Source organism: Lucilia cuprina, chromosome 2 (assembly GCF_022045245.1).
Source record: "Lucilia cuprina isolate Lc7/37 chromosome 2, ASM2204524v1, whole genome shotgun sequence".
NCBI lineage: Eukaryota > Metazoa > Arthropoda > Insecta > Diptera > Calliphoridae > Lucilia > Lucilia cuprina.
The window spans coordinates 48,744,604-48,772,412 of record NC_060950.1 but is presented as its reverse complement, the minus strand read 5'-3'; the positions used below and the strand labels follow the sequence as shown (position 1 = coordinate 48,772,412).

At 29.9% G+C, this 27,809-nt stretch overlaps 1 protein-coding gene across 3 annotated transcripts in view; it reads right to left on the bottom strand.

Moving 5' to 3' along the window:
- Positions 1-509: 509 nt before the first annotated feature.
- LOC111681656 overlaps positions 510-27,809 on the bottom strand; it is a 99,873-nt gene continuing 72,573 nt past the window's right edge. For all 3 annotated transcript variants that reach the window (XM_046949698.1, XM_046949708.1, XM_046949701.1), the window contains exon 4: positions 510-2,198. In XM_046949698.1, the coding sequence (XP_046805654.1) occupies positions 747-2,198 (1,452 nt within the window). In that variant the 3' untranslated portion in view covers positions 510-746. The remainder of the gene's footprint in view (positions 2,199-27,809) is intronic.

Sequence of the window (27,809 nt, the reverse complement as noted above, 5' to 3'; positions counted from 1 at the left end):
ATAGTTTTATTTTGCTGTAAATAATTGTTCAGATAAAGTTTTTTCTTAAAATTTATAAAATTTTACATAGGCAAATTACTTAATTGATTCACTGTATGTAAAAATGAAAATAAAAACTAAAACGAACAACATCCAATTATGCACTAAAGGAGCAAAAATAGCTCTAAAAACTCGAAAATATGTATAAAAATAGAATGGTAAAAGTATGCTAAATTGTGCTCTTATGTGCTAAATTGTTTAACATATTGATGCCAAAATTCCTAATTTGGTCTGCAACGTGTAAAAACTTTATCCATGAGAATTTACGACACACCAGAAAAACATGATTTTGCATATTTTGGTTTTCCTGTTTTTAAAAAGTAACAAACATTTAAATATGTGTTAAATTGATTAAATCAAAATTGAGCATAGGGCGCTTAAACTAGCAAACAAAATAAGGTACTGAGTACTTAAAACTATCTAGGATTAATTTTAATTTAATCCCTAATAGTTCACTTAAACATTAGCCCTTTAGGTTTTGGTATGCTGATATTTTTAATTTATTTGTCATCGGCCATATACAAGATACATTTATTTGTTGCACAGTGTATTCATGGAATTTAATTTTGGAGGAAAATATATTGTAATAAAACTAACAGTGAAAAACTTATACTATTTATAAGGCCTTTATAAATACATATTAACAACAGAAAATAAACTTAAGTAAAATGGATATGATGAGAATAAGAAACATTTGTTTTATTAATTCAAGATGTTAAGTCTATTGATACTATATGATTTTTGTGTAACAGCAATGGTAATGTCTCATTTCCATGTTCTTTTTCCGTAAGTGTATTGGAAGTTGTAAGATCATTTTTTCCTACCGAGTTTTCTTCAATGCTTGGAACTTTATTTACATTATGTTGAGATAATATCCAATTTTCCGTGTCAGTATCAGTTGCTCTATTTGTTATAGATTTATATCTATTTGAATCCGTATTTTCATCGATGTTTGTGTTCAAATTTTGGTTTAATGTAAGAGGCGATGTTGTGGAACAATTGGAAATTATATATAAAGACGGTAGAAATGATTTTTTTATGTGCACCCCAATATCTTCATTGCTTGCAACAGACTTGTTAATACTGTTATTGTTTCTTACCAACCCTTTTGTTTTATTTTCATTGTTGGGAATAATTTGCAATAAACACGAGGTACTGTTGTAATTTGCAATACCGTTATGTGAACTATTTAAGTTATTGGTTAATAAAGGAGATTCCATAGATAAATTTAGTTGTTTTCTAATTTGGGTTATTGATGTATGTATTGCTAATGGATTTATACAAGATTTAATGTTGTTTGTGTTTATGTCTGATTCGACACTACTCTTAGCAATAAACGAATGATTTGTAGCACAAGCGTTAATTTGATTGTCTTCTTCATCAGAGGTACATAAATCAATTGTATCTACTATTATTTCTGTAGATGGACATGAGGATATTTTCCAGTTAGAACTGCGAGAATTGTCGCGAGTAAGTTTTATGTTTAATTTATTACTAGATGATGCACATTGCTTATTATTTATATCAGAAATTTTCTTTAATCTTACTGATATTGGACGACATCGCCTTAACAGTGTAGAATTAATAAGCAAAATATTCTCCATTCTTCTTTTCTGAGAAAACTGCCGACGAGGAAAAATATATAAATGGGTGCTATACTCCTGTGGTCTTTTAAAAGTGCAGTGAGTACTAATTGTAAAATTTTTCTTTTCCAAAAACTTTGTCCGTGATGTTAACGATAGTGGAACATGACAGAATCTTTCAATACGGTCCAGGCGTTCTATCAGATACTCAGGACTAACAATAGTTTTAGTTGTTCTTAATAAAAGCTGGCCTGCAGGAGAAGATAAAGGAATTGTTGGACAACGTGAAACTGAATGTACAGCACGATTTCTTCTAGATATCCGTTTCTTTTTATCAATTATCATAAATTGACTTTCCTTTTTTAGAATTTCAGATGACCCTGTATTGCATGTACTATCGTAACATCTATCATTTATTTTATTGTACTTATATTGCAAATTAAAATTCAACATAAACCCTATGCGTTGTTCATTATCTTCCATATTATTTTTGTCCGATTGTTGATCATCACATATTTCTGGAGTGTCACACAAAATAACATCATCATCTTCAACAATGCATGTTTTCTCATGTTCCTGCAACAAATTGATTAAAAACAAAAATTAGTCTCAATTCACATATATTAAGTTTATAAGATTGTTAATTTTATCCTTTTAAAATAATTTGTATGTTTACAAATTTTGTTTTGATTTGACTTTTTCTTCAATGATATATTATCTAGTACTGACTATAGAAAAAATTAAATGAGAAAGAATCTATGACTAATATCCTTAATAAAACCTAGTAGAATAAGAGAGTTAAGTCCCCCTGTCATTTCAGCCTGAGATTCTGTATTCTAGACAGAATGCTCGATCATCTCTAATTGATTCTCTTGAAAATGGGTAATGGGTCCACGTTTTCGTACATCCCCCATACAAATGACCCCCGAAAAACAGCCTTAACAGTCATAAATGTTTTGAAAATGTGGGTTAACGATGAACTTCGATGAAAATAAGTATTATAATAGCCAAAACCTCTTTACAAATTTTATGAAGATCGGTCCATAGTTGACCCTACCGTCTATATGAGGCCTACCTCAAAAAATGTCTTTAAAGCCCAAATAATAGCCAAAACCTCTTTACAAATTTTATGAAGATCGGTCCATAGTTGACCCTACCGTCTATATGAGGCCTACCTCAGAAAATGTCTTTAAAGCCCAAATACGTGTATAGCGCTGAAATTCAACACAAGTAAGTTTCTTATGAGCGCAAATCACTCTACCGAATTTTATTAGATTCCGACCATATAAGGCCCCCTGCAGAAATTGACTTTAAAGAAACATTACAGGCTTAAAAATGCGAGTATAGCATTGAAATTCGTTACACAGAAGTAAGTTTCTTACAAGTCAAAATCTCATAATAATATCAACATAATTTTACAGGAGAGCATACCATTTTAATTGCATACTAGGGTGGGCCGAAAAAAAGTTGAGTCGACGAATTTTTCGGAACGAATATTCGTCGTCAGAAATAGAACACATTTGAAAATGTACACAATCATTGCGTATGACGAAATTCGTCGTACGCAACTAACTATGCGATAGGTTTATTTCTATTTCTTATGCAGACGTACGACGAATTAATTGGGGAAAATTGTTTTAAGACCAATTCCAGTAGCCCGAATTTGCTGAAATTTGGCGGTTGTGAGTACACTTGATGACACTACAATGCTATGGAATATTAAAAATTAAGTTCGAAAATACGAAGTAATGTTCGAAAAAATTTTGAAGCTGTTAAAATAATCTCAAAATTGAGGATGTTCACATAAATACAATTTTAGTTCTTTTCGAGGCCAATTTCTTACATGTTCGAATAAAATTTAAAGCTGTTAAAATTATCTCAAAGTCGTGGAGATTAACAAAAATAAAATTTTTGTTCCTTTTTCTTACTTTTTCAATTTAGAACAAACAAATTTTGAAACGAATTCGCAGTACGTACAATTTGATTGTGTTCTATTCGACGAATTTACGCAACGAATTGTTGTCAACTAATTCGTCGTGCTATACATAATTCGTCGTTCGTCCCAATTGTGTGTATACCATCAGTCACCCTCTACGATTATGGTGTTATGCGTCTGTCCGTTTGTCTGACTGTCTGTGTGCCCATGTAAACCTTGTGCGCACTCTACAGTTCGCAATTTTCAAGATAATTTAATGAAATTTGGCACAAACTCTTTTCTTGGTTGAAGGACGAACGCTATTGAAATCGGTCCATTATTTCGCCTAGCCCTTATACAACCGTGCCCCCCGAATCGGGCCTTTATGCTAAAAATTTCGTTATATGTTCAATTATGTCAACAAAAATCTGTAAAACTTCCACAATACGGTTAAAAACAAATTAAATGCTTTATTTTTTAATTATCCACATTTTTAACATATTGACTGGTGTAGGGTATATTATATAGTCGACAATGTCCGACTATACAACCATATTTGTTTTATTTAGCATTTAATTATATTATTTAATAACAAAATCATGTAGGTAAATAAAAAATAAACATTTTATAAAAATCGATAAAAAATTAAAGTGTTATGCTAATTTTTATAAAAATGTTTTTTTTTCATACAACTACTTGCATGTTTCTTTTTTTTAATTTTAAAAAATGTTTATACTAATTTTTAAAAAATGCGATAAATTTATTTTATGATAAATTAACCATCCCTTTAAATAGTTACACATTTTTATGGAAGTTCTTTAAATAATAAAAACTAATAAAAAACGAAATCGGGAATGGCCGATATTGATACCAAATACAAACATAACTAAAATATGATTTATTTTTTAATATACATACCCCCATATTCATAAACAAATTTTTATTTTATAATCGATTTATAAATCAAATTTCGTATGGAAATTTTGTTCTTAAACCTTTTATAAAATAAAGTGCTGTTTATGAATAAGGGGGATAGTATTTATATTGAATTTTGTCTTAATTTCCATATACTATTTGAGCAAGTTATTGATGAAAAACTGATTTTCTGAAAAAAACTATATATGAGAGCTAGGATAAATTTTGGACCGGTCCTATTAAAATTTTGGTAGAGGGTTTTATGTTCTTATAAAAGATCGATATGCAGAATGTCATCCTAATTGTAGTGTTTAAGAGGGTATTAACGACCTTGAAGCTATTATTATAGCTTTTATAGGAAGTAGAATCTGGAAGGGTTTGTAACTGAAAAAATAAGAGTTTAACAATTCATTTTCAAAAAAGTTTTCGAAGGGTTTTCCTGGCAATTTAATTGTTTAATTGTTTGTTGTGAAATGATTGATTAAAAATCTATAAAATAGCTGTTAATGCATAAAAGTGAGCATTTCAAAAGCCTATATTTTATATAAATAAATTCTCTTTATTATTGTATAGTCACAATTTCAAAATTTGGGGAAGGATCTGAGATATCAGAAGTCGTGCATTGAATGTTACGTCTAATTTAAAAATCGTCTAAGGGTGAAATGTAGCTACAGCGAAGCCATAAATACTGATAATGATCGGGCTTAAAATGACGACGTAATATATAACAAGTAAGAGTGCTATATTCGGCTATGCCGAATCTTATATACCCTTCACCATAGTGTATTTTAAACATAATTGATCTTACAGTCTTGTTAATAAAAACATTAAAAAAATTTGAGTCGATTTAAGCCGAATGTTTCGGCGGCGGCTCAAGCAACTAAGTATAGTTCGGCGGCGGCTAAGCTCCGACTAGAAGCCGGTCGACTTCGACCTCTGATTCATTGCTGGTAAACATTGACGAGACTAAGATTTTGTTTTTGTTTATCGTAAAAAAAATTGTTTTCAAAAGCACTTGTGAAAAATTTGTGTTAGTTTTAAATTTCAAACTTACATTATTCGCATAAAAATTATTGTACAATAACTCACAATCTACTCTCATATCATTGAAAACGTTTTAAATACTTTTTTCTATTCATTAAAAAATATATTTGCAATACAAAAGGGAATATTATTTTATTTTAACAAAAAATACAAATCATATTTTTTTGCTGTGTATTTTTTGTATGTTTGGATTCCAAACAAAACAAAAAAATACACAGCTGAATAAAACCAAATACATCTACACACACACATGTAAATCTTTTTCTATATTCAGTGTTGTTGTTGCTTTTATAACAATTTTTTGATGAAATTTTCAGAGGTTGTCTCGGATTTTTGTTCATATCTCCGTTATTTACCGACCGGTATTTCTAGGCGTGACAAAATAAATAATTTTTATATTTTTGAAAAAGTTATTAACATATCTTTAATCCTAGGCTGATCCATAGAGAGCGACCCACTCTACTGCATACGATTTGATTAATCAGTATTTTTTATTTAATTCAAGATGAATTTTTCGAATATTCGATAACAGGTTTGAAAGCTCCCGTAGCCCGGAATCCCGATATCGGTATCCCGGGATTTCTAAATCTATAAATAAGTTTTCAAAAATTCTTAATAATTTACCGACAAAAATAACATGTTTTATTTCCTATTTCAATATGAATACATTAAGTATGTGTTTACTAGTACAGCTTTCCCATAAGTATTTTGTGAAATTTTTGGAAAACAAATTTATTAAAAGTACTGAATATCGGATATATGGTTTTTAATGGCCGCTAGGGAAACACTACAAAACTAGTCTATATTAAGAATATCTATCGTAGTTCCAGCTTTTGCCAAGCTACCAGCAATATTATTACCAGTTATATATCGTGTCCTCTTATTCAAATAAGAGAATTATCATCTCGCCATCTTATTGACAGGTTGACTGCCAGATTTAGATTTTGATATACCCATATCATATAGTATCAATGCCTATTTGTTGTCCTTTTTATACACCACTTTAATGGGGAGGGTATATTGGTTTTGCCCCGAGTAGCTCATAATTATGTTTACAATTCGTTTAAAAAGACTAGAGCCATAGTGAAATTCAGCATAAATACATTTTATGTAACTCCAATTTTTATGAGGATCGCCTCAAATAGGGGGCTTGTGGTAAGCCCCCATATGAAGCATATTTCAGAAAATTAGTTTTTTAACAAAAAATAAATATATTGGAGGCGAGGTACAAAACAAGTCAAATGCTTTATTATGAAAACTAAATCATAATTTCTTACTTGTATTTTTATATATCAGATAGTATCTATGCCTATTTTATCCCTTTTTATTTTTGATATTTCAGCTTGTTAAATTAGTAGAGTCATCTTAAGTCTAAAAAAATTACTCAATGAATAATATAATTCGATTTAAAAATAGGCCGAAATGTTAAAAATTTTATGATCGTGCTTATTTTTTAATCAAAAACTATTAAAATTTTCTTATTTAATATTTTATAATGTATAAATTTAGCGGAAAAACTTAAACTACGAGATTTGAAATACCGAAAATCCCCGGGATTTCATGAGTTCCGCTGCTTCCTGCCAAAACGCAATGTTTTAGCCTCAGTTGTGTAAATTTTGTGAATCCAATTTTGACATCCTCGTATTCAGATTGAAATGTTGCGAATAATTCATTCGGGTTACAGAGAACCATTCTCTTCTGCATTTGAACTTTCTTGCCATCGATTCGTACAGACATCCAGTCTTTCATCCCTGGCATCAGGCGACTCATATCATCTCGCTGATAAAACTGAGTTATTAGAGATTTAGCATCGCACTCCAAAGTTTTTCCCTTCTTTTGGTTTGGGAGTGTGAGAATCCCATGCTCAGCAACTAATTGTTTAGCAATTCTTGCTTTTCGTTGAGACGTTCCAAACTCAGTCATTGTTTTTGCAGAACTCCATGTTCTTGGAGCAAGCGTGAAAAGTTGAATTCTTTCAACTTCACTCTGTGACGTTTTGTATTTCTCTTTTATTTGTTCAAGAACTTCTACTGCATCCTTATGGTATTGGTTTCGACACTCATTCGTTGAATTTGAGAAGTTAAAATAACCATCATCATCAACAGTTGTGTCTTCATTCTCGGAATTACTTTTGTCTTCATCTAGAATAACTTCAACGCAAGGCTCATTACTATTCAAATTCGGTATTTCGTTCAAGTTTCTGAGCTCTTTCCTGCATGATCCACAAATTTTCAATCGTTTTGACAGCGTAGGGAATTTTTTTAATAAGCCGTCGGAAATATTTCGCATATCTGATGATCTGTGCTTCATCTTGTTAAAGGGATTAAAACAAAAAAACGAATAAATTTCATTTTCAACCTTAGCCTTTTTAGAAGTCGTAGACATTTTGAATTTTGTAAGTATTTATGTAAATAACACACGTCTTAACTTTAACGCTGTTTCTAAAAAACTGATTTCCGTATATCTTCAGAATGACAATAAATAGTTTTTAAGATCATATAGGTAGTACGTTTTAATGAATGAGTCTAAAATCTTTTATTAGGGCCAAGAAGGCCTTACATACTAAAGTACCTAGTTTAACCAAATGTTACAAATAATAATAAAAATAAACCACCTCTCCACCCACTTCTTAAAGTCAAATGTCATAAAATAATAAATAAACTGGTACTTCGGAGAAGGGCCATAAAATATTTCCACTTGATTCCAAAAATTTGTTTCTGGGGCACCGATATTTTAACAATGAAAATCACGTGCGCACAGTGGTATAGGAAAAAAAGGAGGGAAATAATTCGGTAACTTCTAAACGGTTAATCCGATTTTAATGAAATTTGGTATGCACAAAGAGGAGGTGTTGTCGAGTTTAGGTTTTGAATTTGGACCTTATAGGCCAACCTGGGGTCCGGCGGGGATCCTCAAATTAGGACACCTCGGCTATGTTAAATTTTTAAAACGATCCTATTTCTTCATTTGAATTCCGATTTAAAAAAAAAATTTATAGAATCTCCTCATCGAGCACTATAGCAGTAAATTATCTCTTATAGAATATCTCCTATATTCGCAATTGAAAATTTAAATTTTAAAATTTTACCTTACTTTAGTTTTTTGATAATAGCCGGTCCAAATATTCCCGATTTTCGCCATTTTTCTTTTATTCGCTTAACAACAAGCTTATATATCAAGAATTATTTAAAAATCATGACTGAGTCCAAAATGGGATTTTTTGGTTTTTTGCCTATTATATCCATACCGCTTGCGGGGTTATCGAAACCCGTTACAAAATGATTAAGGACATATTGGGTCATATAAAACAGGTCACTATAATTTGATATCGACTATGCGATTTGAGAATTTTTACTCAAAATTGAATTTTCCATAAAAAATAGGGTTTTTTTGGATGGACCTGGTCCCCTCGGTATCAAAAATTTTTAGATTTTGTTTCATTTATCGTATTTTATGTAAAGTTAGCTTTCCAAAATGTATAAATTATATATACATCTTCTTAGAAACTTTTTAGATAACTTAAAAAGAAAAAGATACTTTTTTCCCAAAAAAATGGCAAAAAATCGCCTTTTTTAATTTTTTAAATTAAAATGTCTATAACTTTGGACTCAGTCATGATTTTTACATAATTCTTTCACTGCTTGATATATAAACTTGTTGTTAAGCGACTAACAGAAAATGGCGAAAATCGGGAATATTTGGACCCGCTATTATCAAAAAACTAAAGTAAGGACGGTAAAAATTAAAAATTTTAATTTTCAAATGCGAATATCTCCTAAAGTATAAGAGATAATTTACTGCATCTCCTCATCGAGCACTATAAAAAATGTCGTAGCAGTAAATTATCTCTTATAGAATATCTCCTATATTCGCAATTGAAAATTAAAATTTTAAAAATTTTACCTTACTTTAGTTTTTTGATAAAAGTGGGTCCAAATATTCCCGATTTTCGCCATTTTTCTTTATTCGCTTAACAACAAGTTTATATATCAAGAATTATTTAATAATCATGACTGAGTCCAAAATGGGATTTTTTGGATTTTTGCCTCTTATATCCATACCGCTTGCGGGGTTATCGAAACCCGTTACAAAATGATAAAGGACATATTGGGTCATATAAACAGGTCACTATAATTTGATATCGACTATGCGATTTGAGAATTTTTACTCAAAATTGAATTTTTCATAAAAAATAGGTTTTTTTGGATGGACCTGGTCCCCTCGGTATCAAAAATTTTTAGATTTTGTTTCATTTATCGTATTTTATGTAAAGTCAGCTTTCCAAAAAGTATAAATTATATATACATTTTCTTAGAAACTTTTTAGATAACTTAAAAAGAAAAAGATACTTTTTTCCCAAAAAAAATGGCAAAAAATCGCTTTTTTTAATTTTTTAAATTAAAATGTCTATAACTTTGGACTCAGTCATGATTTTTACATAATTCTTTCACTGCTTGATATATAAACTTGTTGTTAAGCGAATAAAAGAAAAATGGCGAAAATCGGGAATATTTGGACCCGCTATTATCAAAAAACTAAAGTAAGGACGGTAAAAATTTTAAAATTTTATTTTTCAAATGCGAATATCTCCTAAAGTATAAGAGATAATTTACTGCTATGACGACATTTTATATAGTGCTCGATGAGGAGATTCTATATACGATTTTTTTTTAAATCGGAACTCAAATGAAGAAATAGTATCGTTTTAAAAATTTAACATAGCCGAGGTGTCCTAATTTGAGGACCCCCCGCTGGACCCCAGGTTGGAATATAAGGTCCAAATTCAAAACCTAAACTCGACAACACCTCCTCTTTGTGCATACCAAATTTCATTAAAAATCGGATTAACCGTTTAGAAATTACCGAATTATTTCCCCCTTTCCCCTATACCACTGTGGTTCGTTTGCATTCCATTTTGCTATACGTAGATTTAATTGCATAGTTTCGTTAAAAGTGTAGACATCATCTGGTTCATCATCGCACAGCCTAAACGGTTAAAGCTAAAGAGCTGAAATTTGAACAGAGGTTTGGTCTCCCACCAAATAGATCCACTAAGACGGGATTTTTGGAAATTCGAATGTTTAGGGGGTAAAAATGGTAAAAACGGGTAAATTCGGTAACCTCATATCTCCTAAACTAGAAAAGATACAAAAATGGTTTAAAGCTTATCGTCGTTCATTTAAAAAATAAACGGACAATTTCGGCCCCTTTAGGGAATAAACGGGTAAAAACTGTATTTTGGTACTTTTTTTGCACCCCATGTATTTTTTAAACCAGTGAACATTCAAACAATATTTTCGACTCCTTCATAACTTGACGAAAAAATAAAAATATAAATTTAGTACTTTTTGGTTATTCATATGTTTAAGGGATGAAAATTTTACCTATTTTTGGTACTTTTTTCTTAAAATATTGATTTTGCTTTATTAACTTATACATATAAATACGAGCTATAAATAAACAGGCTCAAATTAAGCTTATAGAGCCCGGAGTAAATGAGAATTTATAAAAGGGGACTTTTTGGTATTTTTTTGTTCATCAAAAGAAATTTTCTATAATATTGAACCTAGAAACATAAAATTAAGTATGTAGAGCCTGGATTAAGTGAGAACATATAAAAGGGACTTTTTTGTACTTTTTCGTCCTTCAAAAGAGTTTTTTGTGTTTTTTTGTAATATTGATCCTAGAAACATGAAATTAAGCATGTGGAGTTAATTAGAATCTATAAAAGTGGGCCCTTTGGTAGACATAAATCTAAGTAATCAGGGGCTTGAGTGAATGAAAATTTAAACTGGAATATTTTCTGGTCCTTTTTTGTTCTTTAATTGGTACTTTTTGAATTTTCTATAATAATGAACATAGGAACATAAAATTAAATAAAATAGGTCTTTTGGTACTTTTTCGCACTTTACTGGTACTGGTACTTTTTAGAGCTTTCTAAAATATTGAATATATAAACATAAAATTAAACACGCAGTATCCTAATTGAACGAAAATTGAAAAATTGTATAAAAATCTGTATGCGATTTTTTTAGTTTCTGGTTAAAAATTAAACATGCGTCATCCTGATTTAATGAAAATATATAAAAAGGCACTGTCTGGTACTTTTTCGTTCTTCAAGGGGAATTTTTGATATTGCAAATATATATATACATTTACTATAATTATACTTATTTTATTCCATTAAGATGAGGGTAGCGAAGCACACTGGGTATAGCTAGTAGTCAATAAATTTTCAATGAAATTAATGAAATATTTTTAATAAAAACTCAGTTAACAAAAAAAAGTACCAAGTTCTGTTTTTCTAACCTGTATATATCCTCTTATTTCGCATTAACACATTTCTTTACAAAATATATGATTTTTGGAAAAATCATATATTATTCCTTTGTTTAAATCCCGAAGCAGATCTAATATATCAAATTATAGAGGTATTGCCAAATTAAGTTCATTCCTAAACTTTTTGAGCAGATAATCACAGAAACACTATCTCAGCAAGTTTCAACACTTCTGTCACCATTCCAGCACGGTTTTAGAATAGGATGTTCAACTATCACTAATTTATTAGAGTTTACATGTTCCGTGATATACAGATTTTAGTAAAGCATTTGATAAGGTGAATCATGACCTACTAATTTACAAATTAGATAAACTTGGTGTTACTCCTATATTCCTCAATTGGATTTCGTCTTAAGTTAAAAAAAGCTTTCAATGTGTATTGTTTAGAGGAAATACATCGAAAACTATTCCAGCTATATCGGGGTCCCTCAAGGTAGTCATTTTTATTCCTAATATTCATTAATGATTTATCATCTTGCATCCAGAATTCCAGAATATTAATGTATGCCGATGATGTGAAGCTCTTCCTTAATGTCAATCAATCCAACCATAGTTCTTTACTCCAGTCTGACCTAAACAATTTTAGTCAATGGTGTAACGAGAATTTAATGGAGCTAAATTTGAAAAAAATGTAAACAAATGACATTCTACAGACGAAGTTTAGTACTCTGTAGTTTTTCGATAAGTGAGTACCATCTTGATAAAGTTGATGTGTTCCTTGATCTTGGCGTACTACTTGATAACAAATTGTGTTTTAATTCCCACATATCCCAAACTATTAATAGAGCCAAAGGCGTATTAGGATTTATCAAAAGCTGAGGAAAAGAATTTGATGATCCTTATGTCACAATGCAAATGTTCACGTCACTTGTAAGACCGATCTTAGAGTATGCTTCAGTTGTCTGAGATCCACAATATGAAATCCATATTAACAAAATTAAATCGTCCAAAAACAATTCCTTTTATTTTGTTTACTTAATCTCCCTTGGAATCCTAACACAAATCTTCCATCATATGAAAGCCATTTAGCGCTCATTTAACTCTTCCCTACAAAGTAGGAGAAGGGAGTTGACTCAGAAATCCTACTAGGCAAAATCGAATTCATATCCCTCTTAGACTTAGAAATTATATCCCTCTTAGACTTCAATATTTCCGTTCAAATTATGCTAATTTTGAAATCAAAGTGTCATTAAAACGAGCATTCTAAACTTTTTGAATAAGTATCCTCTCTACTGAATTTAAATCATATATTAAATATATTAAATAGTATTTAATTAGACTTAAGGATATATGCTAGCCAGTAAGAAATTGTAATTTCATTGGCAAATAAATAAATAAAATCATTGGGTGAGTGGGTCTCAGATACTGAGTTCCTCTCGGGAATCAGAATGGAAAATCGTTTATAGAAATGAGGTTTTGTAACACAATTGTCAACATTTAAATGCAAGGATTCGAAAAGGTTTATAATTCGAGAGTACTCAATGTTCCTACCACCAGACCTAGAACCACATGCGTTAAGTCTGATTGGAGAATAAGGGGCTAATTGAATCGCCATAGGGTCGGCTGGTAACCAGTTCAATATTGTTAACAGAGCTTTAGTTAGCGTCTTCTTCATTGATCCTGTTATGTATAGTTTTTTTATGTATAGTTTTTATTCGAGTAATTTTAAACACGTATAATTGACAACCCTAGGTATTTGGGTAGTAATTTATTAAATGGTCGTCGGTTGGTTGGTTATCGTGGTAGTTCGCTGCACGTTAAAGTCAAATAAAGTATTAGATGTAGCCGGGAGAAATCACAATATGTCATTCAGTTTAGACCCAGATATCTCGGCACGGTTGGATATAAAGTGACTGCCAAGAAAACTATTTCCTTTGGCAGCTTGAGCAGGGCGAATATCTATGCAACTGCGACAGTATTCATTATAGAAGATCCCAAGACGAATTTCATGTCTTCCTAGCACCAAGTTTCGAGTTATTACTTTTATTTATTTTAATCAGTCTAGAAACAACTTTTTAACAGACTCAAATAAAAGTAAATATAAAATATAAATTAATTTAATTGATTTAGAAGTACAAAACTCTATTTCTGGTTAATTACTAAGCTAGAGTTTAACATTAATTTTATTTGAAAGAAGAAAAGTGCGTGTTAACATAATATTTCTACCATACAATGTTCTATGCGTTGGAACATCTAACAAATAATTATACGTAAGATGTTTTGGAAAACATGAAAGGGGATGTTGTACAGTAAATCAGGGCAATCTCTATTGCCATTGACTATGTCGAAAACAAATAAAGCAGAATGATCCAAGTAATAGACATCTAGACCGAAATGATCTAGATGATGAAAGAGCAAATTTAATAAATTTCTTTTGAACTCTTTCAACGCGGGTAATTATATGTTTAGAATATGGAGCCCAAATAATAGCCGCATATTCAAGCCTTGATCTATTATTCCTTATTCTATTTTTTTTTTTTCGTTCGAAGAAAAACAAAAAATTTTCCCCCATTAATGGAGTAATTCTTATTCGAATGACAACTCTACTAATACCTTATTTACACATACACCAAATTTAGTACTTACACGATTTTGATCCAAATCTAGTTGATTTTAACTAGACTTTTAACAAAATCTACTTCATAACTCGATTTCGGTAAAAATAAATAAATACATAATACTAAAAGAGAAAAACAAAAGAAATCAAACAAATTATTATGTCAACAAAATTTTAATAAATTGAAAAACAAGAATGAAAAGCTTATTGAAAATAAAATGTAATGTTATATTTAAATATAAATTATTTATTATAAATAAAATTTTCAATTAAACACAATTGTAAGAAAAATTATATATATACTGTAAAGAAATAAATTAGGGTCTGATAGAGATTCTATTGTGCGGACGGATTGAGGTAGATTTAGACCACAAAAAGTTTTGATGTTTTGCCAATTTTTTTTGGGTGGAGATTGGGGATTAATATCAGAAGTGAAATCAGGGATTGATTTGGTTTTAGATAACTTTAATTCTCTTTTAAATTTAGCGGCAGCTTTTTTATAATAAAGAATGTTAGTACTATTGATGGTTCTTTTCAAAATTTGTTTTTCTCTTTCATTTAAGTGGTTGCTCCACCATGTAACTTTTTTCTTAAAGGTTGGGTTAAATTGTGGAATAGAAAGGTTGGCACTCTGAATTATAATCTTTTGTAAGTAGGGCGCTTCTTTATTGATGTCGTTCTTTATCAAATTTTAATGTCAACTCATCAAATTTGATCCAGTCTGCTTTGTCGATAGTAAGTTTAGGTCTTGGTCTATAGAAGGTTGGTTGTGGAGGGATAAATAATTTAATTAATATAGAGAAGTGATCACTCCCATGTAGGACATCAATAGTTTTCCATTCGGAGTGAATTTTTTGATAAGGTGAGCCGAAAGTTAAATCAATGTTTTTCGTGTGCTGAAATGCGTAGGAGAGCCGTCGTTAAAGACAGCCATATTGGTTTCGGTAATGTAGTCTGCTATAATCTCTCCTCTAGAATTATTTGTAGTAGATCCCCATAATGAATGACAACTGTTAAAGTCGCCAGTGATGAGGATGTTGTTATCAAATTGATAATACATGTCTCTTATTGTTGATAAATTATTTTTTTTTGAAGGAGGAATATATGAATTTATTATGGTGAATTTCTTTTCTGTCTCATTGAAGAGAATTATGAATAAGAATAGCAACGCCACCATAGGATTGGGTCGTTGAGTTAACAAAAATGCATTTGTAATTTAAAGGGATTGGTAAATAAGAAATGGAATGGAAATGTGTCTCTTGGAGAGAAATTATTTTCGGACTATATTATTTTTATAATTAATTGAAGTTGATTGTAGTTGTTAGTATATTCATTAATATTCCATTGAATTGTATTGAGTGCCATTATAAATAAATGTAGATTATAATAAATATTATAAAAACAAGTAATATTTCTATATTCGGCTGTGCTGAATCTTATATACCCTTCATCAAGTATGTTTTAAAAAACAGTTTTTATTTATTTTGTATCTCTGCACACATGTCAGACATAACATGCACACAAACAAATATAAACTGTAGCAGAAAGAAATATTAACCGTTGTACTGTAATACCACCGTCAAACTGTATTACCACCCTCAAACAAATATTAGCTTTATTACCAGCATATTACTGCTTTATCTCCTTGTTCTTGTTATACCCACTTACCTTCGTGGCAGAACAGCATGCAAACATACAAAAAAATACACAGCTGAATAAAACCAAATACATCTCCACACGAACATGTACATCTTTATCCAACTCACAGTTTTGTTGTTGCTTTTTTAACAAAGCATGAAAAAATATGGCTTTTTGATGAAATTTTCAGAGGTTGTCTCGGATTTTTGCTCATTTCTCCGTTATTTATAGACCGATTTTGCTGATTTTAAATAGCGATCTTCTCGAAAGCATGTCTAACTGAAATATTGAAGATTCGGATCTCGCCGATATCTGCGGACCTCTAAAAACTGATTTCAACAGACAGTTAGACGGACATGGCTTAATCGACTCCGCTATCTATAAGGATCCAGAATATATATACTTTATAGGGTCGGAAAATTATATTATAGAAATTACAAACGGAATGACAAACTTATATATACCCTTCTCACGAAGGTGAAGGGTATAAAAATGTAGAATGAATATATGTAAATGTGAGTAGGTGTTAGTGTTCTAAAAAAAAATAGGATATATGCCTTCAACTAGCAGCGTTGCAGAGTCCACTAGAGTGATTTAAGCACTATTGTGTACCCCACAACGCCACAGAACTGGAGGCAGGATAATGCGAAGGAGAGAGTTCTACTCGCCATCTCACTATCTTTATCATTGATGTTGGCAGTATTGCGTTTTAAGTTGGGAATGATTTTAGTATTATTATTATTATTATTATTATTTTTGTATTTTGCACACAAGCTATTGGACTACTCCATAAACAAGTAGGTAAAGCTGGTTCTATCACGCCTAGTTGTAACATACGATCTATTTCCCCATGTATTTTCCTTTCTATAGCAGGAGATAAATCCTGCTTTAATTCTGGTATTATGTATAATCTTACTAATTTATTCATATTTTTATAACTGATATTTGTATCTACGTAATCAAGGATTCTATATTGTTGGCTACCAGCAGCTTGAACAAAATTAGATAATTTTCCTTAATGAATTTTTCTGCTACGGAACTACTTAAACACAATGGCTTCAATGCATGATTTAAATTTATGTCTGTTTTCCTTCAAAGTTTTATAAAATCGTCCTATTCTTCTTGCATTTCTTTTACTAATCTTTTCTATTTTATTATTATGAAATGTTGTTTCTATAGATTCACAGAATATTAGTGTCCGACCGAACGTTCGGGTACGGGTGCGGAGTTCGGTGAAAAGTGAGGTTCGGCCAATGTTCGGCGAAATTTTGACCGAACGCCGAACTTTTCATAAAATGTGTATTTCTAAAAAGCTTAAAATTTGTTTACCCAAGTTATCATACATCCTGGCAGTACAATAAATTTCCGATATACATAGGTACTGCTTTTTAACTGTTCGTTTTTTTCGCTGATTTGAAAAACTGTTAACCAGAAAGTGATTAAAAAGCTAAGAAAAGTGAAACCTATAATTTGAATTATTTATGTTCGACTATATGTATATATTTGATTGTCATTTGTTACATTGAAATTTTCTAGATCCTAATTCTCAAACGATCTAGACACGTCTGTCGGTCAGAGAGACTGTCAGTCTTTTAAAAGAACGATAGGACCTAAACTATTGTTGCAGTTTGATTGGTATTAAAATGGACAAAATCGATTTACATTTGGACATGGCCTCCATACAAAGTTCGCTTTAGAAAATGACTAACGTTCATAAAAGGCTTAAAAAAGGTAGGAAGTCTATTTTTTAAATCTTTCTGAATGCACCCTTAAAGTTTTTGACAATTCCCATGCATTTTTATGCAGTGTGCAAAATTAAAGATTTTATGAAAAATTTTATTACAATTAGGTAATAAGCAATATTTTTATTATTTTTTTTTTATTTATTTTATATTCAAATCCTTCAAGGCCAATAATTATATATTAGAGATTTTTGTATTGATACCCAATTAAATATATTTTATATTTTATTTATTATTTCATTATATTTAAATTAGTAAAATAATCATAATATTCCCTTAAAAAAGAATTTTATATTAAAATTTATGTATACATATTTCCGAAAATAATTTTATAAATGTTATTTTCATTCCTATTCCCGGATTTACATTTTGTAGATTTTGTACCCATTGAATTGAACTTACATAAAATCTTAATGTTATTGATTTTGGTTTATAAAGAAGTTTCGTTATCTTTCCGTATAATTTTCAACTCTTTTTATATTTTTTTTTTAGAATTTCGTTATATTGAGTACATAATTTACTAATTCATTCGTTATATAAGGTACTCAATGGAAACAATTTGCCCGTTCGTTAAATCGCGAATTCGTTAAATCGGGAAAACCAGTGTATACTTAAATTTTTTTATGAATCAAAATTTCACATAAATCGGCAAATTGAAATTTGCGAATTGTGTTGTTAGGTATTGTATTTTTAAAAACCGTAAATTTATTAATTCGATAAAATTCATTTTGATTTCGATACATATTTAAAACAAAATTTTGATCACCTTTGGATCATAATATGATCATGTTTAACAATATTATTATAAATACAAAAATATCATGATGAAATATTTTGACAGTATTTAATCATAATATGAAATTTTAAAATCGTTGACAATATGTTTAGACTACAATCATAATTTAAACCACAACCATGTTTTTTCTCTGCGTGTTCTTACAGAGAATTAAATCATTGTCAATAAATCGTTTAAGATATATACATTTCACAAAATGGTTTGTTATTAGAAATTTATCACTCGCTGCAATTCGGAATTAGTTGATAATTGACCCAATTGCTAATTAAAGACCCTCTTCATGTCAGGGCGTTTCCCTGACATTTTTCACACTGCGGTCTATAAACACCTATCAAACAGTACCAATACCTATGGTCATCTTTTCTACAGTTCCAACAAATTGTTTTTTCCTTTTCTACTTCTTCCTTTTGTCTTCTAATATCATATACATCTTTTAATAATTTATCCTCCAAATTTGCGTCCAAATCAATCTCATTAATTTGCCTTCTAAATACCTTTTGATTACTTTCTAATTCACTGATCAAAGTTTCTCTTCTCAAGATCAATTGAAGTAAATGGGAAACACTGTTTATTTGTAGATAAAATAACTCCCTTCTTAAATAAGGTTTAAGATTTGTTCTTAGGATTTTAATTAATTCCTGTTCGCTTAATGGAAATTTAAGTCGATCGCAAAGTTGTAAATTGAATGATCAAAATAATCGAAACTTTCATTCATAAATTTTTTTCTTTCCCTTAACATTTCCCTAACATCAAGATCTGATCATTTAAATGTATTTTTCTACAGCCATGTTCGATCCACTAAAAGTAATATTCCGTTTCTTTCTCCCTGATAATATTCTTTCTTCAGGTCTATGAACGGTTCTTATATCTTTCTCATATTAGTATTGGTTCCCGAAAAAACGAATTCTAACAAACTAGTCTTGGTGACTGCATTATTGCATATAGGACAATTAGGATGAGTTTGAAGAAACTCTAAAATACACTCACGATGAAATATATGCTTACAACTTGTTGACACTAAAGTACTGGTTAAATTATAGTTATACCACAAATTAAGCAAGTATTGCTTTCAGTTTGCAAATCTGCAACTAGATTTTAAGAACTATGTGTAACTGCCATTACAATTATTTAAATATTTAACGAATAGAATTATATTTCCTTCTGTTTTCTTTTTGTTTTTATCGAAATCACTAAAACATAACTTAATATAGTAACCAAACAAAAACTGTTGTAAAATTATCTGAATGTTAAAACACACCCCAAAATAAGTATTTTCTATCCTGTGAATCTATAATATTTCTACTTAATGTTTAAAAGCCGACCTGTAGAGTTAATTCGGACAAGTAACCAGTTCTCTTAGAACGAAACTCTTGTATTCCAGAGATTAATCTTTTAGACCAAATCATTGAATAGCATCACTTGATAATATTAATTTGAAAACTACTTAAGTGATTGTAAATTCTCTAATCAGCTCTAATTTGGTATAATGTAAATAACTTATTTAATTATAAATCCGAAGTTAAAACTAGATTGGAGTCTTCAGACACGAAAGTGGTAATTGTGGAAATATGGCTTTCCCGGTACCAAGATGTTTGTCAATACATATTAAATGTGCATAATTTGGTGTGGATTGTTAAACTGTCCCATATTGCCCCACGTTGGGCGCCACTTTTGTAATGAAACGGTGTGGCTGGCTGTGTTGACTACCACGTTTGCCTTCAAAATGACCATAACCGTTAGCACGTGCTTGCCAGGTCACTTTGAAACCTCACTTAAAAGGAAATATCACGTGCTAAGCTAACTATCTTAGATGACAAAATTACTGACTTTACAGCAGATATGGGAAACCAGGTGTCATATTTCCCTCGTCCCTTTCCCTACCTTGTTACCTTTATTCCTAATAAAATCTATTGGTAACCCAAATACAACACAGAGATTACATTATTTAATTTAAAGAGAAATTTACATTAGCCATATAAAAAAATAATTTTTCTTTTTAACTATTCATATAATTTCGGTTATTAATCTTATACAACTAATATTAAACATTTCCTACTAATTCCTAGCAAATTTTCATAATGCTATCGACAGGCCTGTGATATAATATTGAGGAGTATTATACTAGTTCCAAAGCTTTAAGAGAAAGTCTAAGTATTTACAACAAAAATCTTAAATTTTAAAAGTTAAATATAAATTTATAAAATTATATTCGTTAAGTTTCATTCATATTTTATTTCATTCATTTTCACATACTATTAAGAGAACAAAAAAATGAAATGAACGTTCTACTCTTGATGTTGATCTAATTAGATCAATAAAGCAAAGATAGAGAAACGAATTAATCAAGATATGAATGAAAATAAATCTTGCAATGCTTTTTCTTTTGTTTTTGAACTTAAGGAAAAATGTCAGTAATTTTTTTGTTATATTTTAATTTTTCTTTTATGTACATAAATGTTAAGTTCTTTTATTCATTACTTTTTCTTTTAATGCAATATTGTATTTCGTTAAATCATTAAATTTTATTATTATTTTATTTTCTTTTATATATAGTTCAACATTACTAATTTTTGTAGCTAGTTACACTATAGTTTTCTAATTCAAAATTATCGCATAGATATATATCAAATGGAGCCGGTTCTACCATCTGCTGATGAATATTAACACTACTTTGTCCATTTTTTGCCTTTTGTTGGAAAAGACATTTACGTAGTTTTTGTGGTTGATCATATGACTGAAAATAGAAAATCACACTTAAATAATACTCATTTGCACGAAAAATATTTATTCAATTACAATGTACTACTACAGAATTGTCTACATTCTACATTTTCCGTTGGCCTCATTCGGGAAAGAATCGAGGACTCTAAATTTGTTGCATAGTGTAGCCCAAATAAAAACAATATAATCAGAATAAATTACTTAGGTCCTCTAAATGAGAATGAACAAGTATTTTCTAGTTTTATATTGAAAACAAATAAATACGAAAAATTGTTATTGCTTTCAACATAAAACAAGCATAAATGTATAGTCGGATATTGCCGACTATATGATACCCTATACCAGTCAGTATGTTAAAAAATTGGATAATTTTAAAAAAAATAAAGCTTTTATTTGTTCTTTAACCGTATTGTGAAATATTTTTACGTATTATTGACAAAAAAAGACATTTTCTACAAGAAGGCTCATAGGGGAGTAAATGTCTTCAAGACATTTTAGAGTCAAATGAGGCCCGAGCACTATTAAAATTAGTAGTGTTATTTATCGTTATTTAAAACTATTTGCTGATTTTTGTTGACATAATAGAACATTTAAAGTAATAATGAACCTAAAGGCCCGATTCGGGGGGTACGGTTGTATGGGAACTAGGAGAAATAATGGATTGATTTCAACAAGCGAATTTCGTAATAAGATGGGTGAAGTTTTTGTAGTTTCAAAAACAAAGTGCCACTTGAAGAAGTTAAAAAGAAGCAATATCTTTGCTTACAAAAAATCACCAGAACTCAACGAGTAAAGTGCTCGCAATTCTACTAGAAAAAGTACTTATTTAAGTTTAAGATAAAAAAAATAAAATAAAAAGTCGGCACAGATTTGGGTTGAACTCAGTACCTTGAAGCCTTCACTCACTACTCCACAGTGGGGCAGAATGGAAATTTTTTGGAAATAAATCTGGCATTTCTAAACGGCTGATCCGATCGGGATAAATTCGCGTGAGCGTAGCTAAGGAGTATTCGAGTTTAAGTTTTGAAGATGAACCCCGCAGATGCCCCAGGGACGGAGCTGTGGCGGCTCAAAGTAGGGTACCTACGACATGTAAAATTTTTAAACTCGTGTCATTTTTTTGTTTTTCACCCAAATATTTTCTGAAAGCGCTCGACGAGATCTTGAAAAAACATGCTTGAACATACTACTTATCTTTTATAATATCCGAGTTATAGGCATTTAAAAATTTAGTGATACAAAATTTACCATACCTTGGTCCACCTTTTTTTGAATACCGGGCGTAATTTTGGACCAAATGGACTCAATTTTTTCTTATTAGTCAGATCAATATCATTTACAGATCCAAAAATATACGTTTTTTAATTTAAAAATTCAAAAAATTTTAGATTTTTGCCGTTTTTTTGCTCAAAATGTGTCTTAACTCTTTTTTTTAATAAAATAAAATTTTCTTTAAGAACATATAACAATTTTATAGTTTTCTAAAAGGTATCTTTACGCAGAACGCTTTGACGTAAAAAACTTGTCCTATTTTTTGAAAATGTTGCCACTGCGTCCTTCCGAATATGACCTATTTTTTATCAAAATTTCAACTTTGGGCGACATGTTCTAAAATCCCAAAGCTGGTATCAGAAAACTGAAGCAGTTTTGGAAACCTCAATATGTTTTCTATTTACTCCAAAAGTATTTTAACAGCCCTGAAAGAAATGTGGACCCTATGGGCAAAAATGTAAAAAATCCCATTTTTGGGATTTTCATTCCTATTTTTGGGAATTGCGGGATGCCCTTTGACCTTTTTAATTTTTTTTTTGCATTTTCTTATTTGAAATGACAAATTTAACAAGCGTTGAAGATTTCATTGCGTTTTGTTCATAAATAAAGATTTTGTCATATTTTACATATTTCTTAAATTTCTAAAACTATGCTTTATATCAAAATTTTAATAGAGTCGCAGATAGCTACAACAATTTAGTCCATATTTATCCCTTAATATCTTTTTTAGTTAGATATGGAAATTCTCGGCCCTTTACAAAAAATTTCAAGCCAATATCTCAATTACATTCAAAAATATGTTCATTTAAACCTGTATCCTTTAATTTCATATTTTTCATATTTTAGTATTAAATATGACATAACGTGTTTAAATCTTATATTTACCTATTTTCTATTTGTTTGCTTATCCTTATAATTGAAAGGTCCTATTATGCTTAAATTTTCAGAAATTTATAACTATTTTTTACCTCAATTTTTTCGACAGATCATTTCGTTCTGTTTCGTTTATGATATAATATACAGGTAATGATATTTTCGATTCATTCACTAATAAGAAATATCAATGACTGAATTACAGGTTATAGTAATATAGTCCAAAATGTTAATAGGTAGACAGTTCGTAATTTTTTACTTTGGAATACCTGTATCGGAAATGACAAGAATTGGTATATAAGCATCATTAACAGCATCAAGAATTGTGTCAGACTTTTCAGAAGACCATCTAAGGAAAATTCATAACTGTGATGTTGTCTTAATGTGTAAGTGGGGATGTGACGGTTTATCAGCACTTCCAGAATACAAACAAGCTTGTGGAAGTCGGACATTAGCAGACTACAAAAGTGTATTTATGTCATCATTAGTGCCATTACGAATTCGTTCATATTCCCTTAATCCATCATCGTCAAGCATCGGAAATTCATTTGAAGATATATGGATCAATACAACTCCGGGTTCAAAAAATTTTTGTAGACCCATTAAATTTGAATATATAAAGGAGTCAAAGAAAACAACAAAAGATTTAGTGGAATATTTAAAAGATGAAATAAATGCACTGGAGCCCATTTGCATAAAAATAAAGGAATTCTCTATTAACGTATCATATCAGCTAAGCTTAACAATGATTGATGGAAAGGTCAGCAATGCCATAACAGAAACTTCATCCTTCTGGGGATGCTCAATATGTAATGAGAAAAAGTCGCAATTCTCAAATATAAACAAAAGCAGAAGTATTAATGAAGAAGTCCTGTCTTTCGGAATTTCACCACTTCATGCCAGAATACGATTTTAGGATTACTTTTTACACAAAGCATACGACCTCAAATATAGAAGTGTGCCAGAGAATCTTACTAAATCAACAAAAAATAATGAAGAATTGAAAGAACTGAGAGCTGCGGAAAAAAGCAGAATCCAAGAAGAATTTAATGTTCAGATGGGATTAAACATCGACAAACCACTTCCAAGTTGCGGTAGTACAAATTACGGTAATACGGCGAGAAGGTTTTTTTGTGATTTAGAAATTACTTCAAAAATAACTGGAATCGACAAGGAGTTGCTTCGAAGAGTTAACACTTTTTTAATGGCACTGAATAGTAAACATAAAATTAATGGAAATCGATTTGGGGAATATACATCTGAAATTTCTAAATTACTTGTATCTCTGTATCCATGAAGGGAACTAACACCAACAGTACACAAAGTATTGTGTCATGGTCAAATAATAATTGAATCGAATATTCTTCCACTTGGAGAGTTAACAGAAGAAGCCCAGGAAGCGAGGAATTGAGACTTTAAGCATGTTCAACTTTTCAGCTTAAGAAAATGCTCCAGGCAATCACAGAATGAAGATATTTTTAATAGTTCACTTCTATCTTCTGATCCTGTTCTTTCAACTATGCGAAAAGATTTGTTATGAAACTCTATCATCTCAAAACGAGGAAGATTTAAAGGACTTATATTACCTTATGGATATGTATACCGTTATGACAGATTATTTTATAGAAAATAAGTAGTGTTAGGAATTAACTATATAAGTAGGTTGTAAGTATTAATTGTATAATGTTTAAGATAAACAGTTCAAATAAAAAAAGCTATTATACTAACTGATGAAATTGTATTAAATTGTGTTTTATATTTCGGTGGGCGGGAAAGGTGGTTTGTGTGGGGTGATTTAGGTGTTGTTGTGCGTGGCTCATAATAAAATTATATTTTTTTATTGTATATACAATGTTATAGTCTTTAATAAAATAATTAACTAAATAATTTTTAAAAATTGTCCAAATATTTTATTCAACACCAAATGTATGTTCTGTCATACTTAATACTAAAATATGAAAAAGATGAAATTAAAGGACACAGGTTTAAATGAACATATTTTTGAATGTAATTGAGATATTGGCTCAAAATTTTTTTGTAAAGGGTCGAGAATTTCCATATCTAACTAAAAAAAGATATTAAGGGATAAATATGGACTAAATTGTTGTAGCTATCTGCGACCCTATTAAAATTTTGATATAAATCATAGTTTTAGAAATTTAACAAATATGTAATATATGACAAAATCTTTATTTATGAACAAAACTCAATGAAATCTTCAACGCTTGTTAAATTTGTCATTTCAAATAAGAAAATGCAAAAAAAAAAAAAATTAAAAAGGTCAAAGGCCATCCCGCAATTCCCAAAAATAGGAATGAAAAATCCCAAAAATGGGATTTTTTACATTTTTGCCCATAGGGTCCACATATCTTTCAGGGCTGGGAAAATACTTTTGGAGTAAATGGAAAACATATTGAGGTTTCCAAAACTGCTTTCAGTTTTCTGATTTCAGCTTTGGGATTTTAGAACATGTCGCCCAAAGTTGAAGTTTTGATAAAAAATAGGTCATATTCGGAAGAACGCAGTGGCAACATTTTCAAAAAATAGGACAAGTTTTTTACGCCAAAGCGTTTTGCGTAAAGATACCTTTTAGAAAACTATAAAATTGTTATATGTTCTTAATAAAAGAGTTAAGACACATTTTGGGCAAAAAAACGGCAAAAATCTAAATTTTTTTGAATTTTTAAATAAAAAAACGTATATTTTTGGATCTGTAAATGATATTGATCTGAAATTTTGTATATTATTGGAATTTTGTATATTATTGGAAATTTTGTTGTCTAACTAACAAGAAAAAATTGAGTCCATTTGGTCCAAAATTACGCCCGGTATTCAAAAAAAGGCGGACCAAGGTATGGTAAATTTTGTATCACTAAATTTTTAAATGCCTATAACTCGGATATTATAAGAGATAAGTAGTATGTTCGTCGAGCGCTTTCAGAAAATATAAAAATCTTTGTATTTGGGTGAAAAACAAAAAAATGGCACGAGTTTAAAAATTTTACATGTCGTAGGTACCCTACTTTGAGCCGCCACAGCTCCGTCCCTGGGGCATCTGGAGGGTTAATCTTATCCCGATCGGATCAGCCGTTTAGAAATGCCAGATTTATTTCCAAAAAAAATTCCATTCTGCCCCACTGTATACTCCACTGCTTAGCTGTTTTATTGTGCGTCAAATAATAGTTTTCACACACAAATATTATATCATTTTCTGTTTTTCTAAAAATAGATATTTGGTAAGTAACTGTTTTATTTTTGTTTGTTTCTTTATTTTGTTTAATTTTAAGACTTTGCCTACAAAGTCATTAAACAAGTACTTAATGGTAATCATTGAAAGCAAAGATTTGCTGAGGAAAAAATTATGAAATGTACTTGAGACTGAAAGAGCAGTTCGTTTTATCCAAGGATTCGTAATAACCGAGTTCGTTATAATAGATGTTTTTTGTATGAAAATAGCGACCAAAATAGCACGATTTGAAAAATTGTTCGTGATAGCCATGAATTTGTAATAAGCTTTGACTATTAAAAGCAGGTCAAGGTTTTTTATGCATGTTTATAGTCAGTTACTCAAAAATCAAAGAATTTGCAACAAAATGGCATCAGTTTTTAATTTAAATTGCACTACTTTATTAGTAGCAAAAAATTTTTGACACACGCTCACATTCAAATCTTGTAATTTGATCATTAAGATGGTATAGGTAAGTTTACAGTGATTTTCTACCAGAGTATTCAAACGATTAATCGTCATCGGTTAATCGATAAATTTTTGCCAATTTTCAAATAACGAATAAACCGAATAATTTAATTAGCACCACTTTAAAAGCAGCACTTTTTTACCTTCTGTGAAAGTGATGATTTTTTAACTTCAAAAAATTTTTTGTTTACAAGTTAAGGTATATTTTTTGTACTAAATTTTTTTGTTTGATAAATTCGTGTAATTTATTTATTTATATTAATGTTATTTAAGTCAAATTGTTTTGTATTCTAAAATACTACAATTTCAAAATACTAAAAAAAAATAAAATAAAAATTACATCCTGAGTGAATTTAAAGTCAAATAAAAAGGACATACCTCCTATGACAAGCCTGTGCGAAAATCATGTCTTTTTCAGTACTTCCATGGAGTAAATTATACTTTTTTCGTCTTTAATGTTTATTGACATTTCACTATTTTTTGTAATTTCGCAACAAGGGACTTCAAAAAATAAAGCAGATAATAGCGTTTAATATGTTTCTTATCTAAATTGAAATTTCATCATTTTTATATAATTTTCGTAAAAACATTGAGTTTTAGTTTTTACATTTACAAAAAAATCAATCTTACGCGGGAAATAATAGACATATTTAATAAATCTATATACATACAGTGTCTCTT